The following is a 26,660-nucleotide window of genomic DNA, read 5'->3' as shown; positions in this document are numbered from 1 at the left end:
TCTCGGGACTTAAGGTGAAGGAAGAGGCTGCGATTTCCCACCAGACGGTTGATTTGCTATTAAAACACACACACACACACAGAGTGGGGGTTGGACTAGATCAGTGTTTTTCAACCAGTGTGCCGTGGCACACTAGTGTGCCGTGAGACATGGTCAGGTGTGCCGCGAAGCTCAGGGAGAGAAAGAAAGCAAGAGAGAGAGAAAAAAGAGAAAGAAAGAGAGAGAAAGAAAGAAAGAAAGAAAGAAAGAAAGAGAAAGAGCGAGTGAGCGAGAAAGAGAACAAGAGAGAGAGAAAGCAAGAGAGAGAGAAAGAGAACAAGAGAAAGAAAGCAAGAGAGAGAGCAAGAGAAAGAAAGAGAGGGAGGGAAGGAGAGAGAGAGAAAGACATAGAAGGAGGTAAGGAGGGAGAGAGAGCAAAAAAGAGAAGAAGGAAGGAAGAGAAACAAAGAGGGATAGAGAGAGAGAAAGAAAGAGGAAGGAAGGGAGAGATAATTTTTTTGTCCAAACTTTTTTTAGGCCCCTCCCCCGTCCCGCTCAATGTGCCCCAGGGTTTCGTAAATGTAAAAAATGTGCCGTGGATCAAAAAAGGTTGAAAATCACTGGACTAGATGACCTACAAGGTCCCTTCCAACTCAAACAGCAAACAAACAGCAAATAAATAAATAACCCAACCAGAGAAACCTGTTTTAAGGGGAATGTTTAAAGAGATCAATTCTCGACGGCCAGACTAAGAAGCGAGGTCTGCCTATAAAACAAGAGACATTGATACTCTAGAAAAAGTCCAGAAGAGGGCAACCAGAACGATAAAGGGACTAGAAACTAAAACATACGAGGAAAGGTTGCAGGAACTGGGCATGGATAGTCTAGCAAAGAGGAGGTCCAGGGGAGACATGATCGCAGTCTTCAAATATTTGAGAGGCTGCAACAGGGAGGAGGAGGGAATCACATTATTTTTCAAAGCACCAGAGAGCCAGACAAGGAGCAACAGTTGAAAGCTGTCCAAGGAGCGATTCAACCTGGAAATAAGGAGGAACTTTCTGACGGTGAGAGCAATCAACCAGTAGAACGGCTTGTCATCAGAAGTGGTGAACACTCCAACACTTGAGACTTTCAAGAAAAGACTGGACTGCTATTGGACTAGTGTGATGTAGGGTCTCCTGCACCAGCAGGGGGTTGGACTAGATGACCTGCAAGGTCCCTTCCAACTCTAATAATGATGATGATGATAATAATAAATTATTAATAATAATAATAATAATAATAATAATAATAATAATAATAATAATAATAATAATAACTGACTACAAGCATAGATGATACCCTGGAATGTGTACCAGAACTACCATCTACCAGTGGCAAAGTACTGGTGGGATCACAAGTCCAAAAAAGTGGTCAAAAATGAACAAGCAAAACTGCTGTGGGACTTCCAACTTTAGACTGACCAAATTTGGAAACATAACACACCAGACATCCAGATTATGGAGAAAAAGAAAATATGGATCATCGACATCACAATCCCAGGAGGCAGCAAAATTGAGAAGCAGCTAGAGAAATTAGTGAAATACGAAGATCTAAAAATCGAGCTGCAAGGACTCTGGCATAAGCCAGTGAAAGTGATCCCAGTGGCCCGTGGCACCCTGGGCGCAGTGCCAAAGGATCTCAGCGGACATTTGAAAACCATCGGAATTGACAAAATCTCCATCTGTCAATTGCAAAAGGCCGCTTTACTGGGATGGGCATACATAATTCGCCGCTACATCACGCAGTTCTAGATGCTTGGGAAGCGCACAACTGATGATGAAATACGAAATCCAGCATAGTGATCTTGTTTGCTGTGTTGTATTGTTGTTGTTGATAATAATAATAATAATAATAATGACCATAATAATAATGAACATGATGATGAACATATTGATTATGACAACAGAAGAATAACAGAATTGGAAGGGACCTTGGGAAGTCTTCTAGTCCAACCGTGCTCCAAGAGGAGACCCCAAGCCATTTCAGACAAAGGGTTGGCCAATCTCTTATTATATTACGCCTAAAACACGATCTAAATATTTCCCACAAAATCATATGCTGCAACATCCTGCCTGTCAGACTACTTCAGCTCCAACCGCAACAACACAAGAGCACGCAACAAATTCAAACTTACTATTAATCGCTCCAAGGTTGACTGTAAAAAATATGACTTTAGCAATCGAGTTAACAAAGCGTGGAACTCATTACCGGACTCAATAGTGTCAACCCCTAACCCCCAACATTTCTCCCTTAGACTATCCACGATTGACCTCTCCAGGTTCCTAAGAGGTCAGTAAGGGGCGTACATAAGTGCACTAGCCTGCCTTTCGCCCCCTGTCCAATTGTCTCTCCTTATCTCATATATCATATATCTTTTCTTCCTTTCATATATCTTCTCCTCTACTTTTATATCTTTTCTTTATATATAATACTTCATGTCTATCCTCTTCAACATGTATTGTGTATTGGACAAAATAAATAAATAAAATATAGAAAAGAGCAAGGGACCGAAACTCGTCTCGCCAGCTCGAGGGCGCTTCTTCCGAGAGCGCTTAAAAGGTGGGGGGGGGCTTGCTGGCGTGGCCCCTCAATGCCAAGAGCCAACTTGGCTCCGGCGTTTTGCAACCGCCCACTTGGCATGAGAGAGGCGGCAGCGGATGCGACGACGACGACGACGACAGCAGCAGCAGCAGCAGCCCGGTTTCCTCCCTCTAGCTTTGGGCAGCTTTGCAGACGGCGCTCCAGCCGGAGGAGGAGGAGGAGCGGGGAATAAGGCTGGACCGCCCCGCGGTATCCCCCTTCCCCGGCTTTCTCCTCCGCGCCGCGTTAAAGAACCGCGGCGTGGCCTCCGCCGCTTCTGCGCGTGCGCCGACCCTTCCTCGCGCATGCTCCCTGCGCGCGGACCTGCAAATTCTGAAGGATAACAGATTCTGAAACATCCCCGACGGGCGGACTTAAACCCGGCCGCCCTTTGCCGGCGGCGCGACGGCGAAGCAAACCCGGCTCCGGACTGAGCGGCTCCCCCCCAATCATGTCGCCTAAGCCGAGGACGCCGGGTCACTGACGAGCCATGGGCGAGCGGTCCATTCCGGCTGGCCGGCGGACCCAGCTCATCTCCTTGCTGGTGCTGGAGCAGCGCTCCCAGGAGGTCACCTTAGACCGAGAACTGGGGCTCTTTTCGTGGCGGAGCTTGGAGCCGCAGCTGCGCAGGGGGCGAGGTGAGTGGCCGCCGGTTGACCTCTCCGGCATCCGTGGCAAAGAGGGGGGGGTAGCAAAGCCAGCCCGTTGGGGTTCCGATCTGGAGACTGTGCGCCCGGGGTCCTTGGGAAGCGCATCGCTGGGCATGTGCAAAGTGCTTGAACGGTCACCGTTCTTAACTTTCCAAGTTATTTTGAATTTTATTTCTTTTGTCAAGTGAAGATGTGATGATATTAAGATACATGATAGTAGTAAAAGTCAAAAATTTGAAAAAGAGTTGTATTCGAAATACATGCAACTAGTAAAAATGAAGAACATTAAGGACTAGGGACGCTGGTGCACTTATGCACGCTCTTAGGAATTTGGAGGGATCAACTCTAAGGGTAAAGTTTGGGGAGGGTTAGGAGATGTTACTACAGAGTCTGGTAGTGAGTTCCATACATCAACTACTTGGTTACTGAAGTCGTCTTTCCTGCAGTCGAGTTTGGAGCTGTTTACATTAAGTTTGCTTCTGTTGTGTGCTCCTGTGTTGTTGTGGTTGAAGCTGGAGTAGTCGTTGACAGGAAGGACATTGAAGCATACGATTTTATGGACTATGCACACGAAGAACAGTTTTTTCCTGAACGCCATCACTCTACTAAACAAATAATTCCCTCAACACTGTCAGGCTTTTTACTAAATCTGCACTTCAATTCTACTAGTTTTTCTCATCATTCCTATCACCCATTTCCTCCCATGTTGACTCTATGACTGTAATTTGTTGCTTGTATCCTAAGATTTTTATTAATATTGATTGTTTCTTCATTGCTTATTTGACCCCTGTGAGAATCATTAAGTGTTGTACCACATGATTCTTGACAAATGTATCTTTTTCTTTTATGTACGCTGAGAGCATTTGCACCAAGACAAATTCCTTGTGTGTCCAATCACACTTGGCCAATAAAATTCTATTCTATTCTATTCTATCATATCATGTTTAAAGCAACGTAGTTCTAAGCTTTCTAAACCAAGGATTGTAAGTCTAGTTTCATATCGTATTCTGTTACGAGTGAAGGACTGAAAAGCTCTTGTGGTGAAGTATCTCTGGACATTTTCTAGAGTGTTTATGTCCGAAATGCGGTGTGGGTTCCAGACTCATGAGCTGTATTCAGGGATTGGTCTGGCAAAAGTTTTGTATGCTCTAGTTAGTGTAAGATTGCCGGAGAAGAAGCTGCATAGGATTAGGTTAACAGCTCTTGAAGCCCTTTTGGTGGTGTTGTTGCAGTGGGCTTTGGCACTTAGGTCTTTTGATATTAGTATTCCAAGGTCTTTTACTGAGTGGGGGCTGTCTGTAAGGCCCAAGAGATTCAAAAAGGATCCTTTTAAAAGAGACCCAAGGCAACATTTCATGCCTTTGGAGGATTAGGAGGAAACTGGAGGGACTGGTCCAGCAATTGGATTCAGGAGTCCACCCTGACTTGAAGGCACACAAGTAGAAAAACACACAACTCCAATTGTGTACTAAAGCCAGCTGAGTTTTGGAACCAGATGCACTTGTCTCTTTGGTCTTTTAATTTTAGTAAATTGCCTTTTGGCATCTTAGTATATGTGCCCTTATTTAAATTCTTAAGCCATTTGGGACACTTCTAGCCCCTAAATTGATTGATTGATTGATTGTATTTATATGCCACTCACTCCAAATGGACTCACTATCGGCTAACAATCGGAACAAATACAACAACAATAGAAACAGTTAAAATCTAATAATAAAAATCAATAACAATAATATAAAATATTTATTTATATTATTTATATTTATTTATTTGTCAATCAAGTATAGGAGTTTAGTTTAGTTTAATCAGATTTGTATGCCGCCCCTCTCAGCAGACTCGGGGCGGCTCACAGCAACAACAACACAATGTAAAACAAATCTAATATTTAAGTTAATTTAAAAAAAAACACCACAAATTAAAACCAATCATACACACTAGCGTACCATGCATAAATTTTATAAGCCTAGGGGGAGGGAACATGTCAATTCCCCCATGCCTGACGACAGAGGTGGGTTTTAAGGAGCTTACGAAAGGCTAGGAGGGTGGGGGCAACTCTGATATCTGGGGGGAGTTGGTTCCAAAGGGTCGGGGCCGCCACAGAGAAGGCTCTTCCCCTGGGTCCCGCCAAACGACATTGTTTAGTTGACGGGACCCAGAGAAGTAATTTATATAAATTTATATAAATAGGAGAGTAATTTATATAAACATAACATAGAAAGTAATGATAAAAGAAGACAGTAGGATAGGGACGGTAGGCACAATGGCGCGCTTATGCACACCCCTTACAGACCTCTTTAAAAAAGGGGAGAGGTCAACTGTAGACAGTCTAAGGTTGAAGATTTGGGGAAGAAACCACAGAGTCAGATAGTGAATTCCAGGCGTTGATCACTCTGTTGCTGAAGTTGTATTTTCTGCGATCTAATTTGGAGCGGTTTAAATTTAATTTGAATCTATTACGTGCTCGTGTGTTGTTGCAGTTGAAGGTTAAGTAGTCATTAACGGGAAGGACATTTTAGAATATGATTTTGTGAACTATGGTTAGACTAGTTCCAAAGCGATGTAGTTGTAAATTGTCTAATTTCAGTATTTCAACATTTATATGCCGCCCAACTCTCGAAGGACTCTGGGCGGCTTACAACAAAAAGGGACATCTGAAAAAGAGACAATTTAAAATCCCTTAATTATGTGCCGAATTATCAAAAACTTACTAATATCATAACTCACAAATACTTCTCACTAGCAAAAATAACAAACATAATCAAACTAAGTTGTCACAATCCATATGCCTGCTAGTTTGCAGGTACTACCCCCCTCTCTTTTTCTCTCTTTTCTTTCTTTCTTTCTCCTTCTTTCCTTTCCTTCTTCTTTTCTTTTTTATCCCACCTCCAACTACCTTTCCTTTCCACGTCACCCTTGGACTATTAAATACTACAGTTATAAGATTATCCAAATAAGAACATTGAATACAAAATAATTACATATAGACAAATATTTGGAATGTATGTACAACAATATACAGTGATACCTTGTCTTACAAACTTAATTGGTTCCGGGACGAGGTTCTTAAGGTGAAAGGTTTGTAAGATGAAACAATGTTTTCCATAGGAATCAATGGAAAAGCGATTATTGCGTGCAAGCCCAAAGTTCAACCCTTTTGCCAGCCGAAGTGCCTGTTTTTGTGCTGCTGGGATTCCCCTGAGGCTCCCCTCCATGGGAAACCCCACCTCTGGACTTCTGTGTTTTTGCGATGCTGCAGGGGAATCCCAGCAGGGGAATCCCAGCAGCGCAAAAACGGGTGCTTCGCTGGCAACGGAAGTCCGGAAGTGGGGCATCCTAGTGGCAGCGGTGGGTTTGTAAGATGAAAATAGTTTGTAAGAAGAGGCAAAAAAAATCTTAAACTCCGGGTTTGTATCTCGAAAAGTTTGTATGATGAGGCGTTTGTAAGACGAGGTATCACTGTATATAAGCTGCTGTATAAAAATACTGTTTACCCCATCCCCCTCCTACTTCTCTTTTTTGTATTCCCATCCCCCCTTTCCCTGTTTTTTTTATTTAACCTAATAAAGTACAGTATATTTAAAAATAAATAAATAAATAAAATCCCTTAATAAAATCATGCATATCTTTTGCATGAAGACTTTACTTCCTCCCTCCCCCCCCCCCCTTAAAGAAAAACATCACACACCTCACAAATACTTTTAGTATTTGTTTCGTTATTTGTCATCTTATGATCCGGTACTGTATTGTGAAAAGAAGGGAAATTAACTGACTCAGTTGGCTCAGTTCTGAAACATCTTTTACAAATGTAGCTTGCGGTCAAAATAAATCTTCTCATTTTAGGACATCTTTGGGCATAACTTCCTGTCCCTTTTTTTTACGTATTTTGAAATCAGTATGTAAGTAGCACACAATATTTGGCAGCTGTCAGGTTCCCTTATTATAGTGGCAACCGCAGGTATTTAAACAACTGCTGTGAAAAGTTTTATACTGATTTTATCAGTCTTCTGTAGTCAATCATTCCTATCTGACATCTTTGAAGGACAAATATATTGTGGATTGGTTTAGTATTACTTCTGTGTACAGAGCCACATGAAACATTTGCTTTCTCAGCCAATATCTCTGTTAAGAGCCTATTGACACAATCTGTAGAACCTTTATTAATAATCTCCAGTATATGTCAACGGAGCATATATAGTTGACCCCCCATTTGAAAAACTGTCGACAGTAGTTTGTCTAATCTCGGTGTCACTAACAGCTTTCTTCCATTTGTATTTATTTGTATTGTATTGATTGATTTTGTCCGTTGCACAATGAGAGTTATATTGGGTATATATATAGTAAATATATAATGAAGGTTATTTATTTGTTTGTTTATTTGTTTATTTGTTTATTTATTTATTTAGTTAGTTAGTTAGTTAGTTAGTTAGTTAGTTAGTTAGTTAGTTAGTTAGTTAGTTAGTTACTTATTAGATTTGTATGCCGCCCCTCTCCGTAGACTCGGGGCGGCTCACAACAGCAATAGAACAATTCATAACAAATCTAATAATTTAAAAACATTTTTTTAAAAACCCATTATTAATCAGACATACATACAAACATACCATACATAATTTGTATAGGCCCGGGGGAGATATCTCAATTACCCCATGCCTGGCGGCAAAGGTGGGTTTTAAGGAGTTTACGGAAGGCAAGGAGGGTGGGGGCAGTTCTAATCTCCGGGGGGGAGCTGGTTCCAGAGAAACGGGGCCACCACAGAGAAGGCTCTTCCCCTGGGACCCGCCAGACGACATTGTTTAGTCAACGGGACCCGGAGAAGTCCAACTCTGTGGGACCTAATCGGTCGCTGGGATTTGTGCGACAGAAGGCGGTCCCGGAGATATTCTGGTCCGATGCCATGCAGGGCTTTATAGGTCATAACCTTTATAGAGGATATGCTCATAGTAAAATATATCTAAGAAAGAATAGAAGAGAAGAAATAGGAATAAAAAATATCAGTGAAAGAATAGAATAAATATAGGAAAGAAGAATGGTATAGGAGATATAGGAGAGCAATAGGACAGTTGCGCTAACAATTTTCTTCCATTCTATGATTGCATGTATGATATACATGAATTAACGTCCTCTGCTGAAGCCTTCATAGATTTTTAACAGCAAGAGAAGCCACGACTTTTGTGATTTCCTGCAGCTTCAATGGCGACCGCAGCAAAAATGCAATTTGGAAAACTTTTGACATAATTAACTGTTCAGACAACAATTGTGTGGTTATACTCTAACCTCTTCTCTGAGAGATGTTATACTAAAAGTTGAGGCACAGCATAATCTAAAAGGTTGCCTTGTTTTGTACCCATCACTTGTGGTGAATAATGAGACATGAAGCCAGCCAGCTTATCTGGTTATTCCTGAACATGTTTCCACCACAGCCTTTTTTTTGATTGCTCATAGGTTTATCATTATTTTTCAGAGCTTATTAATGTGTGCTGGCTATCTGCAAGGTCTCTTGAGCAAAGGAAACTCCTCTTGAGGTCCATCTCTACTACATGCACCACATATAGAAGCATAGAAACATAGAAGACTGACGGTAGAAAAAGACCTCATGGTCCATCTAGTCTGCCCTTATACTATTTCCTGTATTTTATCTTACAATGGATATATGTTTATCCCAGGCATGTTTAAGTTCAGTTACAGTAATACCTCATGATACGAACTTAATTGGTGCAAGGAGGAGGTTCGTAAGACGAAAGGTTCGTAAGATGAAACATTGTTTCCCATAGGAAACAATGTAAAGTCAATTAATCCGTGCAACCAAAAAAACCCCCGCAAAAAAACGGCTTTCGGCGTCTGCTGGGAAGCCGCGCGGCTGTTTTAAAAGGTGACAGCCGGCCTGGGGGGCTTCCCAGCACCCCCCCGAACCCGGGTTCGGGGTTCGGGGGGGTGCTGGCAAGCCCCCCAGGCCGGCTGCGACCTTTTAAAACACCCGCGCCGCTTCGCAGCTGTCTCCTGAAGCCGAACGCTAAAGCCGAACTTCCGCGTTCGGCTTCGGGAGACAGCTGGGAAGCGGCGCGGGTGTTTTAAAAGGTCGCAGCCGGCCTGGGGGGCTTCCCAGCAACCTCCCGAACCGAACCCGGGGTTCAGCAAAATTTTGCCTCTTCTTACGAACTTTGTTCGAGTTACGAACCGGCGTTCGGGAGGCTTCTGGGAAGCCCCGCCGCCCGGCTGTCACCTTTTAAAACAGCCGTGCGGCTTCCCAGCAGTCTCTGAACGCCGGTTCGTAACTCGAAAAAAGTTCGTAAGAAGAGGCAAAATTTTTCTGAACCCCGGGTTCGTATCACGAGTTGTTTGTAAGACGAGGGGTTCGTATCTTGAGGTACCACTGTACTGTGGATTTACCAACCACGTCTGCTGGAAGTTTGTTCCAAGGATCTACTACTCTTTCAGTGAAATAATGTTTTCTCACGTTGCTTTTGGTCTTCCCCCCAACTAACTTCAGATTGTGTCCCCTTGTTCTTGTGTTCACTTTCCTATTAAAAACACTTCCCTCCTGAACCTTATTTAACCCCTTAACATATTTAAATGTTTCGATCATGTCCCCCCTTTTCCTTCTGTCCGCCAGACTAATCAGATTGAGTTCATTAAGTCTTTCCTGATGCGTTTTATGCTTAAGACCTTCCACCATTCTTGTAGCCCGTCTTTGGACCCGTTCAATTTTGTCAATATCTTTTTGTAGGTGAGGTCTCCAGAACTGAACACAGTACAGTAGTCCCTCGCTATACCGCGCTTCACCTACTGCGGCTTCACTTCATTGCGGGTTTCTGAGGAAGCCGATCGGCAGATTTAAACAGCCTGCCGAACTCAAGCGGCAGGTTTAAAAAAAAAAAAAAATCTAAAGTTGTAAATACTGTATTTAAATACTGTATGTAAAATAAATACTGTGTGGGAAGGGTTTATAAACACTTAAAACAATGAAAACTTACCAAACAATTACAATATAAATACTTAAATAAGTACTATCAGTCGATAAATTCTCCATCGCGGATTTCACCTATCGCGGCCGGGTCTGGAACGTAACACCAGCGATAGGTGAGGGACTACTGTATTCCAAATGTGGTCTCACCAGCGCTCTATATAAGGGGATCACAATCTCCCTCTTCCTGCTTGTTATACCTCTAGCTATGCAGCCAAGCATCCTACTTGCTTTTCCAGTGCCCAACCACATTGCTCACCCATTTTGAGACTGTCAGAAATCACTACCCCTAAATCCTTCTCTTCTGAAGTTTTTGCTAACACAGAACTGCCAATGCAATACTCAGATTGAGGATTACTTTTCCCCAAGTGCATTATTTGCTTTCCTCAACTTTAGCACTTTGCACATGAGTGGGCATCAAGTTCCTTGCCAGTAGTTCCCTTACTGAGAAGTCAGTGAGTTGAAATCCACATATTTATTTATTTATTTGAATTTTATGCCACCCTTCTCCTTAGACTCAGGGCGGCATACAACATGTTAGCAGTAGCACTTTTCAACAGAGCCAGCATGTTGCCCCCACAATCCGGGTCCTCATTTTACCCAGCACGGAAGGATGGAAGGCTGAGTCAACCTTATCCAGCAGACCCAATCATCCAGTTGAGGAGGGATATCTTACTATCTTATCTGTCAGATAGTAATTAAGTGTGCTTTTAGAAAGACTTCCTCTGTGTAAATTACCTTGCCTCAAACATCACATTTTTCAGGCCTGGGGCGGAAAAAAAATCTAGATATGGTAATAATCCCACATCTTCTCCACTCATTTTTTGGGGGGAGGAAAGGGTTGCCCGTTGTTTAAGGAAAGATGTTATAAACTTTTAACCAATAATCCAAGTCCACATGAGGGAAAAAAACATTTTTTTTTCAGTACAGGCAGATAATTGCTAGCTTTCATTTCAGCATACCTCAGGATATTTATTTCATCAGCATAGAAACATAGAAGACTGATGGCAGAAAAAGACCTCATGGTCCATTTAGTCTGCCCTTATACTATTTCCTGTATTTTATCTTACAGTGGATATATGTTTATCCCAGGCATGTTTAAATTCAGTTACTGTGGATTTACCAACCACGTCTGCTGGAAGTTTGTTCCAAGGATCTACTACTCTTTCAGTAAAATATTTTCTCATGTTGCCTTTGATCTTTCCCCCAACTAACTTCAGATTGTGTCCCTTTGTTCTTGTGTTCACTTTCCTATTAAAAACACTTCCCTCCTAAACCTTATTTAACCCTTTAACATATTTAAATGTTTCGATCATGTCCCCCCTTTTCCTTCTGTCCTCCAGACTATACAGATGGAGTTCATGAAGTCTTTCCTGATACGTTTTATGCTTAAGACCTTCCACCATTCTTGTAGCCCGTCTTTGGGCCCGTTCAATTTTGTCAATATCTTTTTGTAGGTGAGGTCTCCAGAACTGAACACAGTATTCCAAATGTGGTCTCACCAGCGCTCTATATAAGGGATATATTAAAAAAGCAGCAGTCTTTCCCAATTCTTGATACCACAATTTTCTACCTCTCTGTAGCTGCTGCTTCCTTTACAACAATCTCTCTTCTCCCAATATATTTTTAGCTTCTCTATGTTGTGAACCTTTTTTTTTGCAGGTAATTAACATTGTTCCTGGCTTTTTCAGATAAGCAAACATACTTTGCTTCAAGCTGACCTTTAGAAATCAAATATTATTGTTTTATTTCCTATGTATATTATATAACATGAACTTTACTACATCCTTTTCCGCTGTAGAGCAATATATTCCTCTTCGATGGAAAAGAATGTAGTAAAGTTTAAAGCATTTAATAGTTATGATTAGTGATTAGTGTTATGACGCAAGGGTTTTCCAAGCACAGTTATCTGAATGGTTAAAGGTCTCGCCCTCATCTTCTGTTACTTTATAACTTAATTAATAAACAGAAAACTCCTCAGATCAACAGGAAAGAACTGCAACTTCTGCTACACTTATTTCTGAATAAGAGAAAGTAGCAAATAAACAAATCATGCAAAATTGCATATTACTTTAAATGCTATCCCTCAGGATTTATACTCTTTTAAAATGATTGAATTTTTTAGATAAAGCAGAAATTTTATATCTTGGAGGAGAAAATATCAAAGTTTAAAAATAATAATAATAATAATAATAATAATAATAATAATAATAATTTATTAGATTTGTATGCCGCCCCTCTCTGCAGACTCGGATAAATAAATAAATAACACCATTGTCATAATACAAAAGGACCAGTCTAAGAATATACATGAAACCATCTACAGCAGTGATTTTCAACCTTTTTTGAGCCGCGGCACATTTTTTACATTTACAAAACCATGGGGCACATTGGGGGGGGGGGGCTAAAAAAATATTGGACAAAAAAATTCTCTCTCTTCCTCCCTTTTGCTCTATTTCTCTATCCCTCTTTCTCTCCCTTCCTTTTTTCTCTCTCTCCATCCCTCTTTCTTTCTCTCTTCCTTCTTTCCTCTTTTTTGCTCTCTTTCTCTCTCCCTCCCTACCCCCTTTATGTTTTTCTCTCTCCCACCTTCCCTCCCTCTTTCTCTCTCTCTCTCTCTCTTTCTTGCTCTCTCTTGCTTTCTTTCTCTCTTGTTCTCTTTAGCTCTTTCTTTCTTTCTCTCTCTCTTTCTTACTTTCTATCTCTTGCTTGCTTTCTCTCTTGTTTTCTTTATCTCTTGCTTGCTTTCTCTTTCTCTCTCTCTCTCTCTTTCTCTCTCTCTTGTTTTCTTTCTCTGAGCTTCGCGGCACACCTGACCATGTCTCGTGGCACACTAGTGTGCCACGGCACACTGGTTGAAAAACACTGATCTACAGCATCTTCAAAGGAATAATATTCACTAGGAAAGTAGAAAAGAGCACCTACACTACCCTTCCTGGCTATTTTGTCAGTAATGGCAAATTAGAAACACAAGTCTCTTGTAAAACCAGCCACATCAACCAAATGCTCCACTGCCAAAGTAACAATACCACAGAAGAAGCTAAAGTAAGAACATTATTTAGATAAGCATAAATACATGGCAACACCTCTGAATATTAGAAAAAGGAAACAGATAATACCTTCCAACAAAATTGATATCCACACAAATTCATCAAAAAGGCCTGACCACTCGACCCAGCCAAACCAAGCTTTGAAAAAGATAACACTGCCATACATCAAAAATTCAAAGTCACAATTCAAAGTGTTGGTTATGACCTATAAAGCCCTTCATGGCACTGGACCAGATTATCTCAGGGACCGCCTTCTGCTGCACGAATCCCAGCGGCCAGTTAGGTTCCACAGAGTGGATCTTCTCCAGGTCCCGTCAACTAAACAATGTCGTTTGGCGGGACCCAGGGGAAGAGCCTTCTCTGTGGCGGCCCCAGCCCTTTGGAACCAACTCCCCCCAGAGATTAGAATTGCCCCCACCCTCCTCGCCTTTTGTAAACTTCTTAAAACCCACCTCTGCTGTCAAGCATGGGGGAACTGAGATATTCTTTCCCCTAGGCCTTTACAATTTACGCATGGTATGTCTGTATATATGTTTGGTTTTTATAATAAGGGTTTTTTAGTTATTTTAGTATTGGATTGGATTGTTACATGCTGTTTTTACCATTGTTGTTAGCCACCCCGAGTCTACGGAGAAGGGCGGCATACAAATCCAATAAATAAATAAATTAAATAATTGAATAAAAACATTTCAGAAACCACGAACAAAATAGAAGTGTACGAACTACAAGAGCTATTAGTCAGAAGACTAGTAGAGCGCATTCATGAATACCAACCATCAGTCAGAAGACGTGATGAAAACTCCTTAATTTCACAACACATTGACAGACGTAATTATAGTTTCAACTGGGAAACTTGATGATCCTAGACCAGGCCAAGTCCAAACAAGCTACAAAATTCTCGGAATGCTAGAATTGCAGGCAAATGGATGATCAATTCAACAGGCACATAGATATAAATAACGTATCAGGAAAGACTTAATGAACTCAATCTGTATAGTCTGGAGGACAGAAGGAAAAGGGGGGACATGATCGAAACATTTAAATATGTTAAAGGGTTAAATAAGGTTCAGGAGGGAAGTGTTTTTAATAGGAAAGTGAACACAAGAACAAGGGGACACAATCTGAAGTTAGTTGGGGGAATGATCAAAGGCAACATGAGAAAATATTATTTTACTGAAAGAGTAGTAGATCCTTGGAACAAACTTCCAGCAGACGTGGTTGGTAAATCCACAGTAACTGAATTTAAACATGCCTGGGATAAACATATATCCATTGTAAGATAAAATACAGGAAATAGTATAAGGGCAGACTAGATGGACCATGAGGTCTTTTTCTGCTGTCAGTCTTCTATGTTTCTATCTGCATACCATTCAAAAGACACAATCAAAAAGCTAGAAAAGAAACAAAAAAGTCCAAGGCACCTCCTAGCCAGCAATTAACACTCAGATGAGCAGAGATTAACACCAAGATTAACATTAGACCAACAATCAAGAAGTAAACAATATCCCAATCAAGGAAATACCAATTCAGATAATTAGGCCAACAGTAAACAGGTGTCTAATCAAGAAACCACCAAGATCACTCGCAGTAATACTGACGGGACTAGTGTATAAAATGAGAGCAAATCATTCGTTTCAATAGCATTGAAGATGTTATTTAGTTTGGGTGGTGAAACATCTGCAAGAAAACAACTGAGCTCAGAGAGCACCAAGGATCCCCAAATTAAATTTATTTAATCCATTGATTCAGCAGGAAGTCAGGTTTATTATTATTATTATTTATTAGATATGTATGCCGCTCCTCACACTCGGGGCGGCTCACAACAGTGATAAAACAATATACAGTGACAAATCTAATATTAAAAGTCTAAAATAACAAATTTAACATTAAAAATCTAAAAGCCCCGTTATTTTAAAATCATACACACAAACATACCATACATAAAACTTCATAGGCAAGGGGAGATGTCTCAGTTCCCCCATGTTGGACGGCAGAGGTGGGTTTTAAGGAGTTTACGAAAGGCAAGGAGGTTGGGGCAATCCTAATCTCTGGGGGGAGCTGGTTCCAGAGGGTTGGGGCCTCCACAGAGAAGGCTCTTTCCCTGGGTCCCGCCAGCTGACATTGTTTAGTCGACGGGACCCGGAGAAGGCTAACTCTGTGGGACGTAACCAGCCGCTGGGATTCGTGCGGCAGAAGGCGGTCTCGCCTCCACACACACATGTGTTGTACCAATGCAACTAATGTGTTGTACCAATACTACATGGTTGATAACCAGATTGTGTGAACTCAGGTCACATAAGTAGTTTATATTTCAGTGTGTTAAGTAAGTTTAGTAAACCATGATTCAATTAACATGTGTTCTGTTGTGGACAGAGAGCGAGAGAGAGAGAGAGAGTGCTGCTGAAGGGAAGAAAGGAATTTCTCCCTAAGATTTATGCATAGTCCCAACCCCCAATTTTTGGAAGAAATGTACCTAGCTTTAACAGAACTTAATTTTAAAACCTTTTAGTATTTTGAATTTACAAATTACGCATGTATTTAGATGGGATGAATTCTTCTTTTATAAACAAAAAACCCTGCCACTGGTATTTTCCAAGATACTTCCTGTATTTTGAATATTTCTTATAATATATTCAGTAATTTCAGTATAAGTGTTTCCTTTATTTTTTTGAGTAGTGTACACACACACACTGTTGTGTTTGGGCCTGGGCCAGACATTGCTCCCACAGATGGGAGAGACGCGGCACAAAGTGAATGCGAAAGCCTGGTTGACAGCCAGGAAGATGTGGCAGACAGCCAGGAGGACGAGGCCACTGGGACGCAGGATTCAGCAGACAGCCCAGGGGATTTGGCATGCAGTCCCTCAGACAGTCTTTCGTCCCTGGGTTCTTCTGCAGATCAATATATTGATCTGCATAGCCGAAGAGCTATGCAAAGAAGGGATCGCTTTAAGGAGTATTACAAGTCATTATAGGAGCACCTGGGCTGGGTGTGGTTCCCTTAATGAGGGCTAAAGGGATAAAAGGGAACAAAGGGCCAAGGCAAACTGTGGCTGTTTATCTGTGTTATTTTGTGGTTCCTGCTCTGAAGTTTCTGTTCTGTGCCGTTGGAGTTTTCAACCCAGCTTTTTCAGACAAGTGGGAGGTGAAACCTCTGGGACTTGCTGTTTGCTCCAAAGATTCAAAAGGACTCCTGAAACGTCTTTGCTCATTCCAGGTTGTCTTTGTTTGTTTTTTCCTGTGTTTTTGTATGCGGCTGAAGTAAGCCTTGCACTATCATTGTTTTCGGACACTAAGAACTGTTTTGAGTAACCCTTTTTTGTTTATTTAATCCAAGTTTGCTGATGATCAGAGCACGTGTGTGTTTGATTTCTTTTCCTTGGACTGTTACGCATTGCCTGAGCCAGTCAGGCAGAACACACACACACACACATATACATACATACATACATACATACATACATACATACATACATACATATGACTTTAAGATGAGCGGACCTCTGCCAATAGAATTTTCCAGCCAAATGTTAAAGTCCATTCATTTTAAAATTGCCAGCTCTAAAACATACTACTTTAATCAGCCAGGACTCAGAGACGGAGCTTTCTATCAGGATTAACACACTGGTTGCTATGCATGGATTCAGAGCTAAAATAAGCTCCGTGTTTACAGTTCATTGTTGTTTTTGAAACCAGCAGAGTTTAGCTAAATATAGATTTTCCAGAACTAATCACAACTATATGGATTTGAACCAAAAAAAACCAACAACAATTCGCCATAAATAAATACATACATATAGCACTTACTGACATATCATTTTATGTCATTTTAAAGCAAGACAATCGTTTGACAATCTTTTCCCTCATTCTATTTTTTCACCTTCTTTTAAAAGTCCAGTTTTTGACAGCAATGGTATACATTTATTGGTTTGTTTGTTGGTTTATACTTCATGTTTCTAAACCACCCATTTCCCTTAAGAAAGAACTTTGGGCAGTTATACTGAACCATAAGCATGGTACTAACAGAAATATCCAAGTTCTAAGTCAGCTTCATGGGACCAGAATACCTCCGGAACCGCCTTCTATTGCACGAATCCCAGCAGCCGATAAGGTCCCACAGAGTTGGCCTTCTCCGGGTCCCGTCGACCAAACAAGGTCATTTGGCGGGCCCCAGGGGAAGAGCCTTCTCTGTGGCAGCCCCGGCCCTCTGGAATCAATTCCCCCGGAGATTAGAATGGCCCCCACCCTCCTTGTCTTTCGCAAGTTACTCAAGACCCACCTATATCGCCAGGTATGGGGGAATTAAGGCATCTCCCCCAGGCTTTCTTATATTTTATGTTTGGTATGTATGTGTTGTATGGTTTTTAAATTGTTGGTTTTTTTTAATATAATTTTAATATTAGATTTGTTCCATTGTTATACTGTTTTTATTATTGCTGTGAGCCGCCCCGATTCTTTGGAGAGGGGCGGCATACAAATCTAATAAATTGAATTGAATTGAATAAGTCCCAGTGACCCAGCAAAGGCCAACCCTGTGGGCCCTTATCGGTCATTGGGAGGAGGCAGTCCCGAAGATAGCCTGGCCTGAAGCCACGTAGGACTTTATAGGTGATAATCAACACCAAAATGCTGCGCAAGAGATTCCTGTGTGTTTATTTTACAACTCTTCCTATTTTATTTTATTTTACTTTATTTTATTTCTTTTCTCTCTTTTCTTGCAGAGAGCTATGCTGTGCCCATTTCTGAGATCATTGCTGTTGAGGAGAAAGAAAGGGAGGCGAAACAATCTCATCCCGGAAGATGGCAGAAAATGACAAAACCTCATGCATTCACCGGTAAAAAAAAAAACAAGCCATGTTTTAGTGCAAATTGACATCAGGTTTAATCCTCATTTAATAACAGAGAGTTTGCTTGGTTTCAATCTACCTTTATGGGGTGGAAAGTTATTCAGCAGATTCTGACCAGTTCTGGAGAACCGGAGCCTTTTCAAGTAGTTTGGAGAACCGATAAATACCACCTCTAATTTGCCCTGCCCCATCTATTCTCTGCCTTCTGAGTCCCAGCTGATTAGAAAGAAATGGGGATTTTGCAGTAATCTTCCCTTGGGGTTGTTCTCTTGAGCTCTCTGGTAGAATCCTCCCGAAAATTCACAGATACAAATTTCAGACACACACATGTTTGAAAATTCAAAACAATGTTCTTTATAACAAAAAGTCAAATAAACCAAGCCCTCTTTTTGTATAGCAAAGAGCACTCGTCTCCAAACAGACTGGTAATTTGTACAAGTCCCTTATCAGTTCTGTGATACTTAGCTTGCAGCTGTGAGGCAATTCACAGTCCTTTTTTCACAAAGTGAAACACACTTTGCTCTGGTTTAGTTTCAAAGCGGGGAAAAATCAGCACAAAAAAAAGTCAAAGTCAGTAAAGCAGTCACGAAACACAAGGATCAGATAATCCTCCACAATGGCCAAATGCACAGGCTGCTATTTATAGCAGCCTCACTAATTACCACAGCCCCACCCAACACAGGTGGCCTCATTTTCTTTGATAATAATCTCTCAGTTGTTGCTGCCTATGCGTCGCTCTCCGCATGCGTGGCTGTATCATTAACTCTTGTTCTGAATCCAAGGAGGAGCTAGATAATTGATCTCCTTCTGAGCTGCCTGCCACACTCTCCTCCTCCGTGTCACTCATGTCTTCTTGGTCAGAGGAGCCTTCATCATTAGATTCCACCGGGAGCAAAACAGGCCTGCAGCATGTGGATATCTCTCCCACATCCACAGTCCTTGGGGCAGGAGCTGGGCCAGAGCCAACCACAACAGGGGTGGGGAGGGAATGAAGGTTTTACAGCATCCTTCCCCTGCTCTACCCACGAAGCCATGCCCACCAAGCCACACAATGTCCACCAAGCCACGCCCACAGAACAAGTAGTAAAAACCCTGGAGGGGGAGGGTTGGGGGGGAACATATGAGTGGAGCCACCCCCACCTTTTCTTAAGTAGAAAAGTTTGTAAGTAGAAGTAATTTTTCCTATAGGAATCAATGTAAAGGCAAATAATGTGTGCAAACTCATTAGGAAAGAAATAAAAGTTCGGAATTTGGGTGGGCGGAAGAGGAGGAGGACAGTCGCTGCCGAAGGAAGAAGGTGAGGTGAGGGGAATCAAAAATGGGGTGCATGATTAAACCTTATTTAACATGATTAACTTACTTAACTAAACCAATTCAATTTAGATCACTCTTTTTATTATTTTCAATATTTAAGGTATGTGAACTTCATCTCCCAGAATTCCCTAACCAACATGTAGGCTGGGAAATTCTGGAAAGCTGAATTTTACAAATCTGAAAAGTCACAAAGTTTGAAAAAACCCACTAATTTAGACTTAAAACAAATTTCATTGTTCTCTCCCGGCTTTGTTCAGCATCACTACTTTTGGGTACGTAGTTCTAGAGCAGAGTCTTCAAACTTGGCAAATTTAAGACTTACGCTACGCTGCCTGGAGAATTCTGGGAATTGAAGTCCCCAAGTCTTAGAGTTGCCAGGTTTGAGAACCCCTGTTCTAGCGTCTCATAGATTCAGTGAGAATTTAGGGGACAGATGGCAGAGAAGGAGCACAATTCCTTGGCTTTTGCTCTAAAATGGGCCAATATTTTATACCAGTGCAAATATACTGCTCAAAAAAAATAAAGGGAACACTCAAAGAACACAATATAACTCCCAAGTAAATCAAACTTCTGTGAAATCAAACTGTCCACTTAGGAAGCAACACTGATAAACAATAAATTTCGCATTCAACTTTGTACAGAAGAAAGTATTCAATGAGAATATTTCATTCATTCAGATCTAGGATGTGTTCTTTGAGTGTTCCCTTTATTTTTTTTGTGCCAGTGTAAGTTAATCCAGCTAAGATTTCCTGATATTGGAAAAAGACACTGTCTCAAAGATTGGCAAGAAGTCACCCGACGATTGATTGATTGATTGATTGATTGATTGATTGATTAATTAATTAATTCAATTTTTATGCCGCCCCTCTCCTTAGACTCAGGGTGGCTTACAACATGTTAGCAATAGCATTTTTTTAACAGAGCTAGGCTATTGCCCCCACAATCCGGGTCCTCATTTTACCCACCTCGGAAGGATGGAAGGCTGAGTCAACCTTGAGCCGGTGATGAGATTTGAACCACTGACCTTCAGATCTACAAGTCAACTTCAGTGGCTTGCAGTACAGCACTCTACCTGCTGCGCCACCCCGGCTCATAATTCCTTGCCCACCTGCCCAGATTGGCAGCCTTTTCTTTTTCTCGTGATCTGTGGCCTTAAACAACTATTGGGCATGAATTTCTTTCCAAATTCTCCAGTATTGTCTGAATGCTACATGTTGTTATATTTGTAGAGCAACGTTGCTTGTTATGGAACCGTGATTCTCTTTTTTTTTTGTGTGTCTGTGTTTCTTTTGCAGTGTATTACGTAAAGAGGGCACAGCATCACCGCTGGCGGTGCAGCGAAGTGACTTTCTGGTGCATTGATGAACAGCTGTGTAATCAATGGATATGTACACTGAGAGAACTACTTGATTTACAGAGTACGTCGGCGATAAAGAATGCCATTCCTTTGGTTGGTTGGGTTTTCTTTCAGGGCCTAGCCAATTTCTGAGAAGGGGGAAGAAATGAAGCCAGTAATGATGGGAGCTATTAGCAATAGCACTTACCGTATTTTTCAGAGTATAAGACGCACCGGAATATAAGACACCCCTTAGTTTTGGGGGAGGAAAATAGGGAAAAGAATCTGCTTACCAGGTATTCATCTAGCTAGCGTCCTTAGTCTGGTCAGCTTCAGGACATTATTTTATCCTCTGGTGAAGGGCTTAATTTTTTTTTTATTCTGAGAGAGTAACAATGAAAGAGCTTGCAAGCCAGTAAGAGCTGGGAACATCATTAGCACCTGGGAAGAAACAGTCTGAGCAAGTAGAGCAATGGAAAAAACCCTGCAAAGACTTAGGGCTTGGAAAGCATTCTTCTTTGCAGAGAGTAACAATGAAAGAGCTTGCAAGCGGGTAAGAGCTGGGAACATTGTTAGCACCCAGTTAGGGCTAGAAAGAAATTTACTCAGAGCAAGTTAGAATAATGAAACAAACCCTGCAAAGCCTTAGGGCTTGGAAAACGTTCTTCACAGAGAGAAACAATGAAAGAGCCTGCAAGGTAAGAGGTGGGAAGATCGTTAGCAGCTAGTTAGGGCTGGGGGAGGGGGAGCTACATTCAGAGTATAAGACGCACCCTAATTAGCCTCTTTTAGGGAGGAAAAAGGTGTGTCTTATACACTGAAAAATACAGTATACAGTGATGCCTCGTCTTACAAACGCGTCGTCATACAAACTTTTCGAGATACAAACCCGGGATTTAAGATTTTTTTGCCTCTTCTTACAAACTATTTTCACCTTACAAACCCACCACCGCAGCTGGGATGCCCCGCCTCCGGACTTCCGTTGCCAGCGAAGCACCCGTTTTTGTGCTGCTGGGATTCCCCTGAGACTCCCCTCCATGGGAAACCCCACCTCCGGACTTCCGTGTTTTTGTGATGCTGCAGGGGAATCACAGCAGGGGAATCACAGCAGCACAAAAATGGGCGCTTCGCTGGCAATGGAAGTCCGGAGGTGGGGTTTCCCAACGAGGGGAGCCTCAGTGAAATCGCAGCATCGCAAAAACACAGAAGTCCAGAGGTGGGGTTTCCCATGGAGGGGAGCCTCAGGGGAATACCAGCAGCACAAAAACGGGCACTTTGGCTGGCAAAAGGGGTGAATTTTGGGCTTGCACGCATTAATTGCTTTTCCATTGATTCCTATGAGAAACATTATTTATTTATTTATTTATTTATTTATTATTTAGATTTGTATGCCGCCCCTCTCCGCAGACTCGGGGCGGCTCACAACAAAGTGAAACAATTTACAACAAAACTAAATTACAGTTTAAAAATATTTTTAAAAACCCATTTTCTAAACAAACATACATACAGACATACCATTCATAAATTGTATATGCCCGGGGGAGATGTTTTGTCTTCCAAACTTTTCACCTTAAGAACCTCGTCCCGGAACCAATTAAGTTTGTAAGACAAGGTATCACTGTATATGGCTTCACAGGGCTTTACAGCCCTGTATAAACAGATTACAGAGTCAGCACATTGTGCTAAACAATCTGAGTTTTTTCCCTCCTCGGAAGGATGGTAGGTTGAGCCAACCTTGAGCTGGTGAGGCTCGAACTGCCAAACTGCTGGCAGTTGGCAACATTAGCCTGCAATGCTACATTCTAACCATTGTGCCATCATGGCTCACTTACACTGCTATTGCCTACATTTTGAATGAGATGAGAAATTATATTTCGAGCATCAGAAGGCCCTCCTTGTCTTTACACTAGCTGAGGTGTATTTAGTTGGAATATATGAAGACACCTGATCAATTCTCCAGCTATTGACACCATAGAGAATGCAGCTCTTAACAAGGTTTTATCTATTTTCTAGGCAGACTAATGAGCTTAAATAACATTTGAAGGCTGGAAGAAATGTCTTTAGAATGAGAAAACTTCAATAAATGGAACTCAATTATTGGGCCAGCTCTCCCTATGGAAATCTTTCAGTAATGACTGGGAAATCCCGAGTTGAAGCGGACTGAGCTATAGATTCTCTTTCCTGAGCAGAGAGAGATTTAAGGATTTGTAGTTCAGCAACGTCTAGAGCAGGGCCCCCCAAACTTGGCTACTTTAAGACTTGTGGACTTCAACTCCCAGAATTCTCCAGCCAGCACAGCTGGCTGGAGAATTCTGGGAGTTGAAGTCCGCAAGTCTTAAAGTTGCCAAGTTTGAAGATCTCTGGTCTAGAGCAAATAATCCCATGGCCCACTTTTAGAGGTGGGTTCCTCCCGGTTTGAACTAGTTCATCTGAACCGGTAGCAACCCGCTGGTGATGTCACGATGATGTCACGGAGCCAGTTCAGTTAGTGTTGGTCCGTGGGCGTGCCATCTTTTTTTAACATTTTTTTTTAAAAAATGCATTTCTTTAAAAAATTCCCAAGTTTTTGGCACTTGCATGTGGTTGCCATCTTGTTTTTAGCTTTTTTTTGGGGGGTGGTGGTGAATTTTTTGGCACGGTGCATGCGTGCGTGCACAAAGCATATGCTCCCATGAGGTGTAGAGCAGTGTTTTTCAACCAGTGTGCCGTGGCACACTAGTGTGCCGTGAGACATGGTCAGGTGTGCCGCAAAGCTCAGAGAGAAAGAAAGCAAGGGAGAAAGAAAGCAAGAGAGAGAGAGAGAAAGAGAACAAGAGAGAAAGAAAGCAAGAGAGAGGGAAAGAGAACAAGAGAAAGAAAGAGAGAGAGAACGAGAGAGCAAGAGAGAGAAAGAAAGCAAGAGAGAGAGAGAGAGAGAGAAAGAGAGGGAGGGAAGGAGAGAGAGAAAGACATAGAGGGACATAGGGAGGGAGAGAGAGACAGCAAAAAAGAGAGGAAGGAAGGAAGAGAAAGAAAGAGGGATGGAGAGAGAGAGAAAGAAAGAAGAAGGAAGGGAGAGAAAGAGGAAGGGAGAAAGAAATAGAGCAAAGGGGAGGAAGAGAGAGAGATAATTTTTTTGTCCAAACCTTTTTTAGCCCCCCTCCCCCCCCCGGCTCAATGTGCCCCAGGGTTTTGTAAATGTAAAAAATGTGCCGTGGCTCAAAAAAGGTTGAAAATCACTGGTGTAGAGGAACCGAAGCAGCAGCGATGTAAATTAGAGCCCACCCATGCCCACTTTCTCTCTTTCATGTTGACAGCCTCCAGACCAAAGCGCTTGCTTGTATATATTAATCCACACAGTGGAAAATCACAAGGAGAAAAAATATACGAACAGAAAGTGGCCCCATTGTTTAGTCTGGCTTCCATCTCTACGGATGTTATAGGTGAGTTATTCATTTGAATTTACCGATTCCTTCAAATAACTGCCTTGAATTACAGTATTATAGTTTCCTCATACCGCAGATTTCCGCAATTTGGTGCCCTCTTGTAATATTGAAGAAATTGAGTGGTCCTAGAGTACTTATGATACATTTGAGCTTTGTTCTGTTGGCGTGTTTCAACCGCCCGCAATTACAGGGTAATTAGTCCAGGAAGACACACATCACACGATAAAAGGAAAACCCAAAGTTTTTATAAACAGAAAAACAGAAACAGCTCACATGTTTTAAATGTCAAAGGGATTTTCTGGTACACACAAGGCACAGGTTAAATGCAATCCAATTGCTCACCCAATAATGGAAATTGAGTCCAATTCTAAAGTCCAGAGAGTCCACACACAATCCTGAACAGCACAAAAACCACAATCTTGACGAAACAATGAATCAGATAAGCTGCCATGAGGCTAAAACACCAGGTTGCACTTTTATCTGTAGCACTAATTACAGCATTCCCACCCAACCACAGGTGGCCTCATTTTCTCTTGTAATAATCCTTCAGTTGTTGTCTCCTATGCATCACTCTACGCATGCGTGGATGTATCATTAATTCTTATTCAGAATCCAAGGATGATACAGATGATTGATCTCCTCCTGGGCTGTCTGCCAAACTCCCCTCTTCCCTGTCACTCACGGTTCCTTGGTCAGAGGAAGCTTTGTCGGCAGATTCCATCGGGAGCAAAACAGCATGTGGATGTTTACCCCACATCCACCTGCACATTCCTTGGGGCAGGAGCTGGGCCAGAGTTAACCACAACAGAGCGTCAGAAAATTACTTTTAGAAATAGACTCAAGATGTTTCTGGGGTTATTGAAACTCCAAGGTGCTTTGTTTAAATAGGATTCCAATCAAAGTTGTGTCACTAATCTAGAAACTCCCGTGCCAACCAGGGGTGGGTCCCACTTATCTTTTGCTACCAGTGCGCATTGTGACATTTTGCGTGAGATTCTACTTCTGTTAATGCGCAAAAGTATACTTAAAGCCAAAACACAGCTGAGAAGCCATCCAAATCAGGAAAAAAAGCATTGATTCTACTTCTGCGCGTGGGCCCCAGTAGTGAAAAAGACGGCGGCGCGCACGGACCTGGAAAGATGGCACCGAAGCTCTCACACTTAAATTGCATCATCAGCGGGTTGCTATCAGGGCAGCCGCACTGGATCACACCGGTAGGAACCCATCCCTGGTGCCAACATATTGCTAAATACATAGAAACATAGAAGACTGACGGCAGAAAAAGACCTCATGGTCCATCTAGTCTGCCCTTATACTATTTCCTGTATTTTATCTTACAATGGATATATGTTTATCCCAGGCATGTATAAATTCAGTTACTGTGGATTTACCAACCACGTCTGCTGGAAGTTTGTTCCAAGGATCTACTACTCTTTCAGTAAAATAATATTTTCTCATGTTGCCTTTGATCTTTCCCCCAACTAACTTCAGATTGTGTCCCTTTGTTCTTGTGTTCACTTTCCTATTAAAAACACTTCCCTCCTGAACCTTATTTAACCCTTTAACATATTTAAATGTTTCGATCATGTCCCCCCTTTTCCTTCTGTCCTCCAGACTATACAGATTGAGTTCATTAAGTCTTTCCTGATACTTCCCATCAGTGGTTCTCAACCTTTCTAATGCCATGGCCCCTTAATACAGTTCCTCATGTTGTCTAGCGCCAATTCTCCCAACAGAGCTGTAAGCTGATTGGCAGGAAGGTCAGAGGGACACCGCCTCTGTAAACACTTGATTGGTTGGATTATAAAAATATGTTCCAAGGTGCCAGAATAGACATTTTAGTTCCTAACACCATGGGAAATTTGTCTTTTCCCATGATCTTAGGTGAAACAGGTGAAACAGTCGTTCGACCCCCCCAAAGAGGTCCCGTCCCCCAGGTTGTCCTGATACACATTCAGGTTGCAAGATACAGTAGACCAGGGGTCCCCAAACTTTTTACACAGGGGGCCAGTTCACTGTCCTTCAGACTGTTGGAGGGCCGGACTATAAAAAAACCCCTATGAACAAATCCGTATGCACACTGCACATATCTTATTTTAAAGTAAAAAACAAAATGGGAATGTACTATTTAGAGGGCTGGAAGAAGTCTGAAATTCATACATGTTTATGTTTTGTTTTTAATTTTTTTTCATTAACATCTGATTGTAGGTTTTCTTGGCTTATAGAAAAATGTATAAACAAAGAAGGAAGCACTTTGGCATAATGGTTAATAAGTTAGAAATATAATAATAATAATAATAATAATAATAATAATAATAATAATAATAATAATAATAATACATTTAAATATATTAAAGGGTTAAATAAGGTCCAGGAGGGAAGTGTTTTTAATAGGAAAGTGAACACAAGAACAAGGGGACACAATCTGAAGTTAGTTGGGGGAAAGATCAAAAGCAACATGAGAAAATATTATTTTA

At 41.6% G+C, this 26,660-nt stretch overlaps 1 protein-coding gene across 1 annotated transcript in view; it reads left to right on the top strand.

The window, feature by feature from the left end:
• The first annotated feature begins 2,670 nt into the window (after positions 1 to 2,670).
• CERK (ceramide kinase) overlaps positions 2,671 to 26,660 on the top strand; it is a 61,642-nt gene continuing 37,652 nt past the window's right edge. The window contains exons 1-4 of the mRNA XM_070755354.1: positions 2,671 to 3,239; positions 17,983 to 18,096; positions 20,718 to 20,840; positions 24,055 to 24,180. Of these exons, the coding sequence (XP_070611455.1) occupies positions 3,092 to 3,239; positions 17,983 to 18,096; positions 20,718 to 20,840; positions 24,055 to 24,180 (511 nt within the window). The 5' untranslated portion in view covers positions 2,671 to 3,091. The remainder of the gene's footprint in view (positions 3,240 to 17,982; positions 18,097 to 20,717; positions 20,841 to 24,054; positions 24,181 to 26,660) is intronic.

This window comes from Erythrolamprus reginae, chromosome 6 (genome assembly GCF_031021105.1).
Source record: "Erythrolamprus reginae isolate rEryReg1 chromosome 6, rEryReg1.hap1, whole genome shotgun sequence".
Classification (NCBI taxonomy): domain Eukaryota; kingdom Metazoa; phylum Chordata; class Lepidosauria; order Squamata; family Dipsadidae; genus Erythrolamprus; species Erythrolamprus reginae.
The sequence above is the reverse complement of the archived record's forward strand: the minus strand, read 5'-3'. Positions and strand labels throughout refer to the sequence as shown.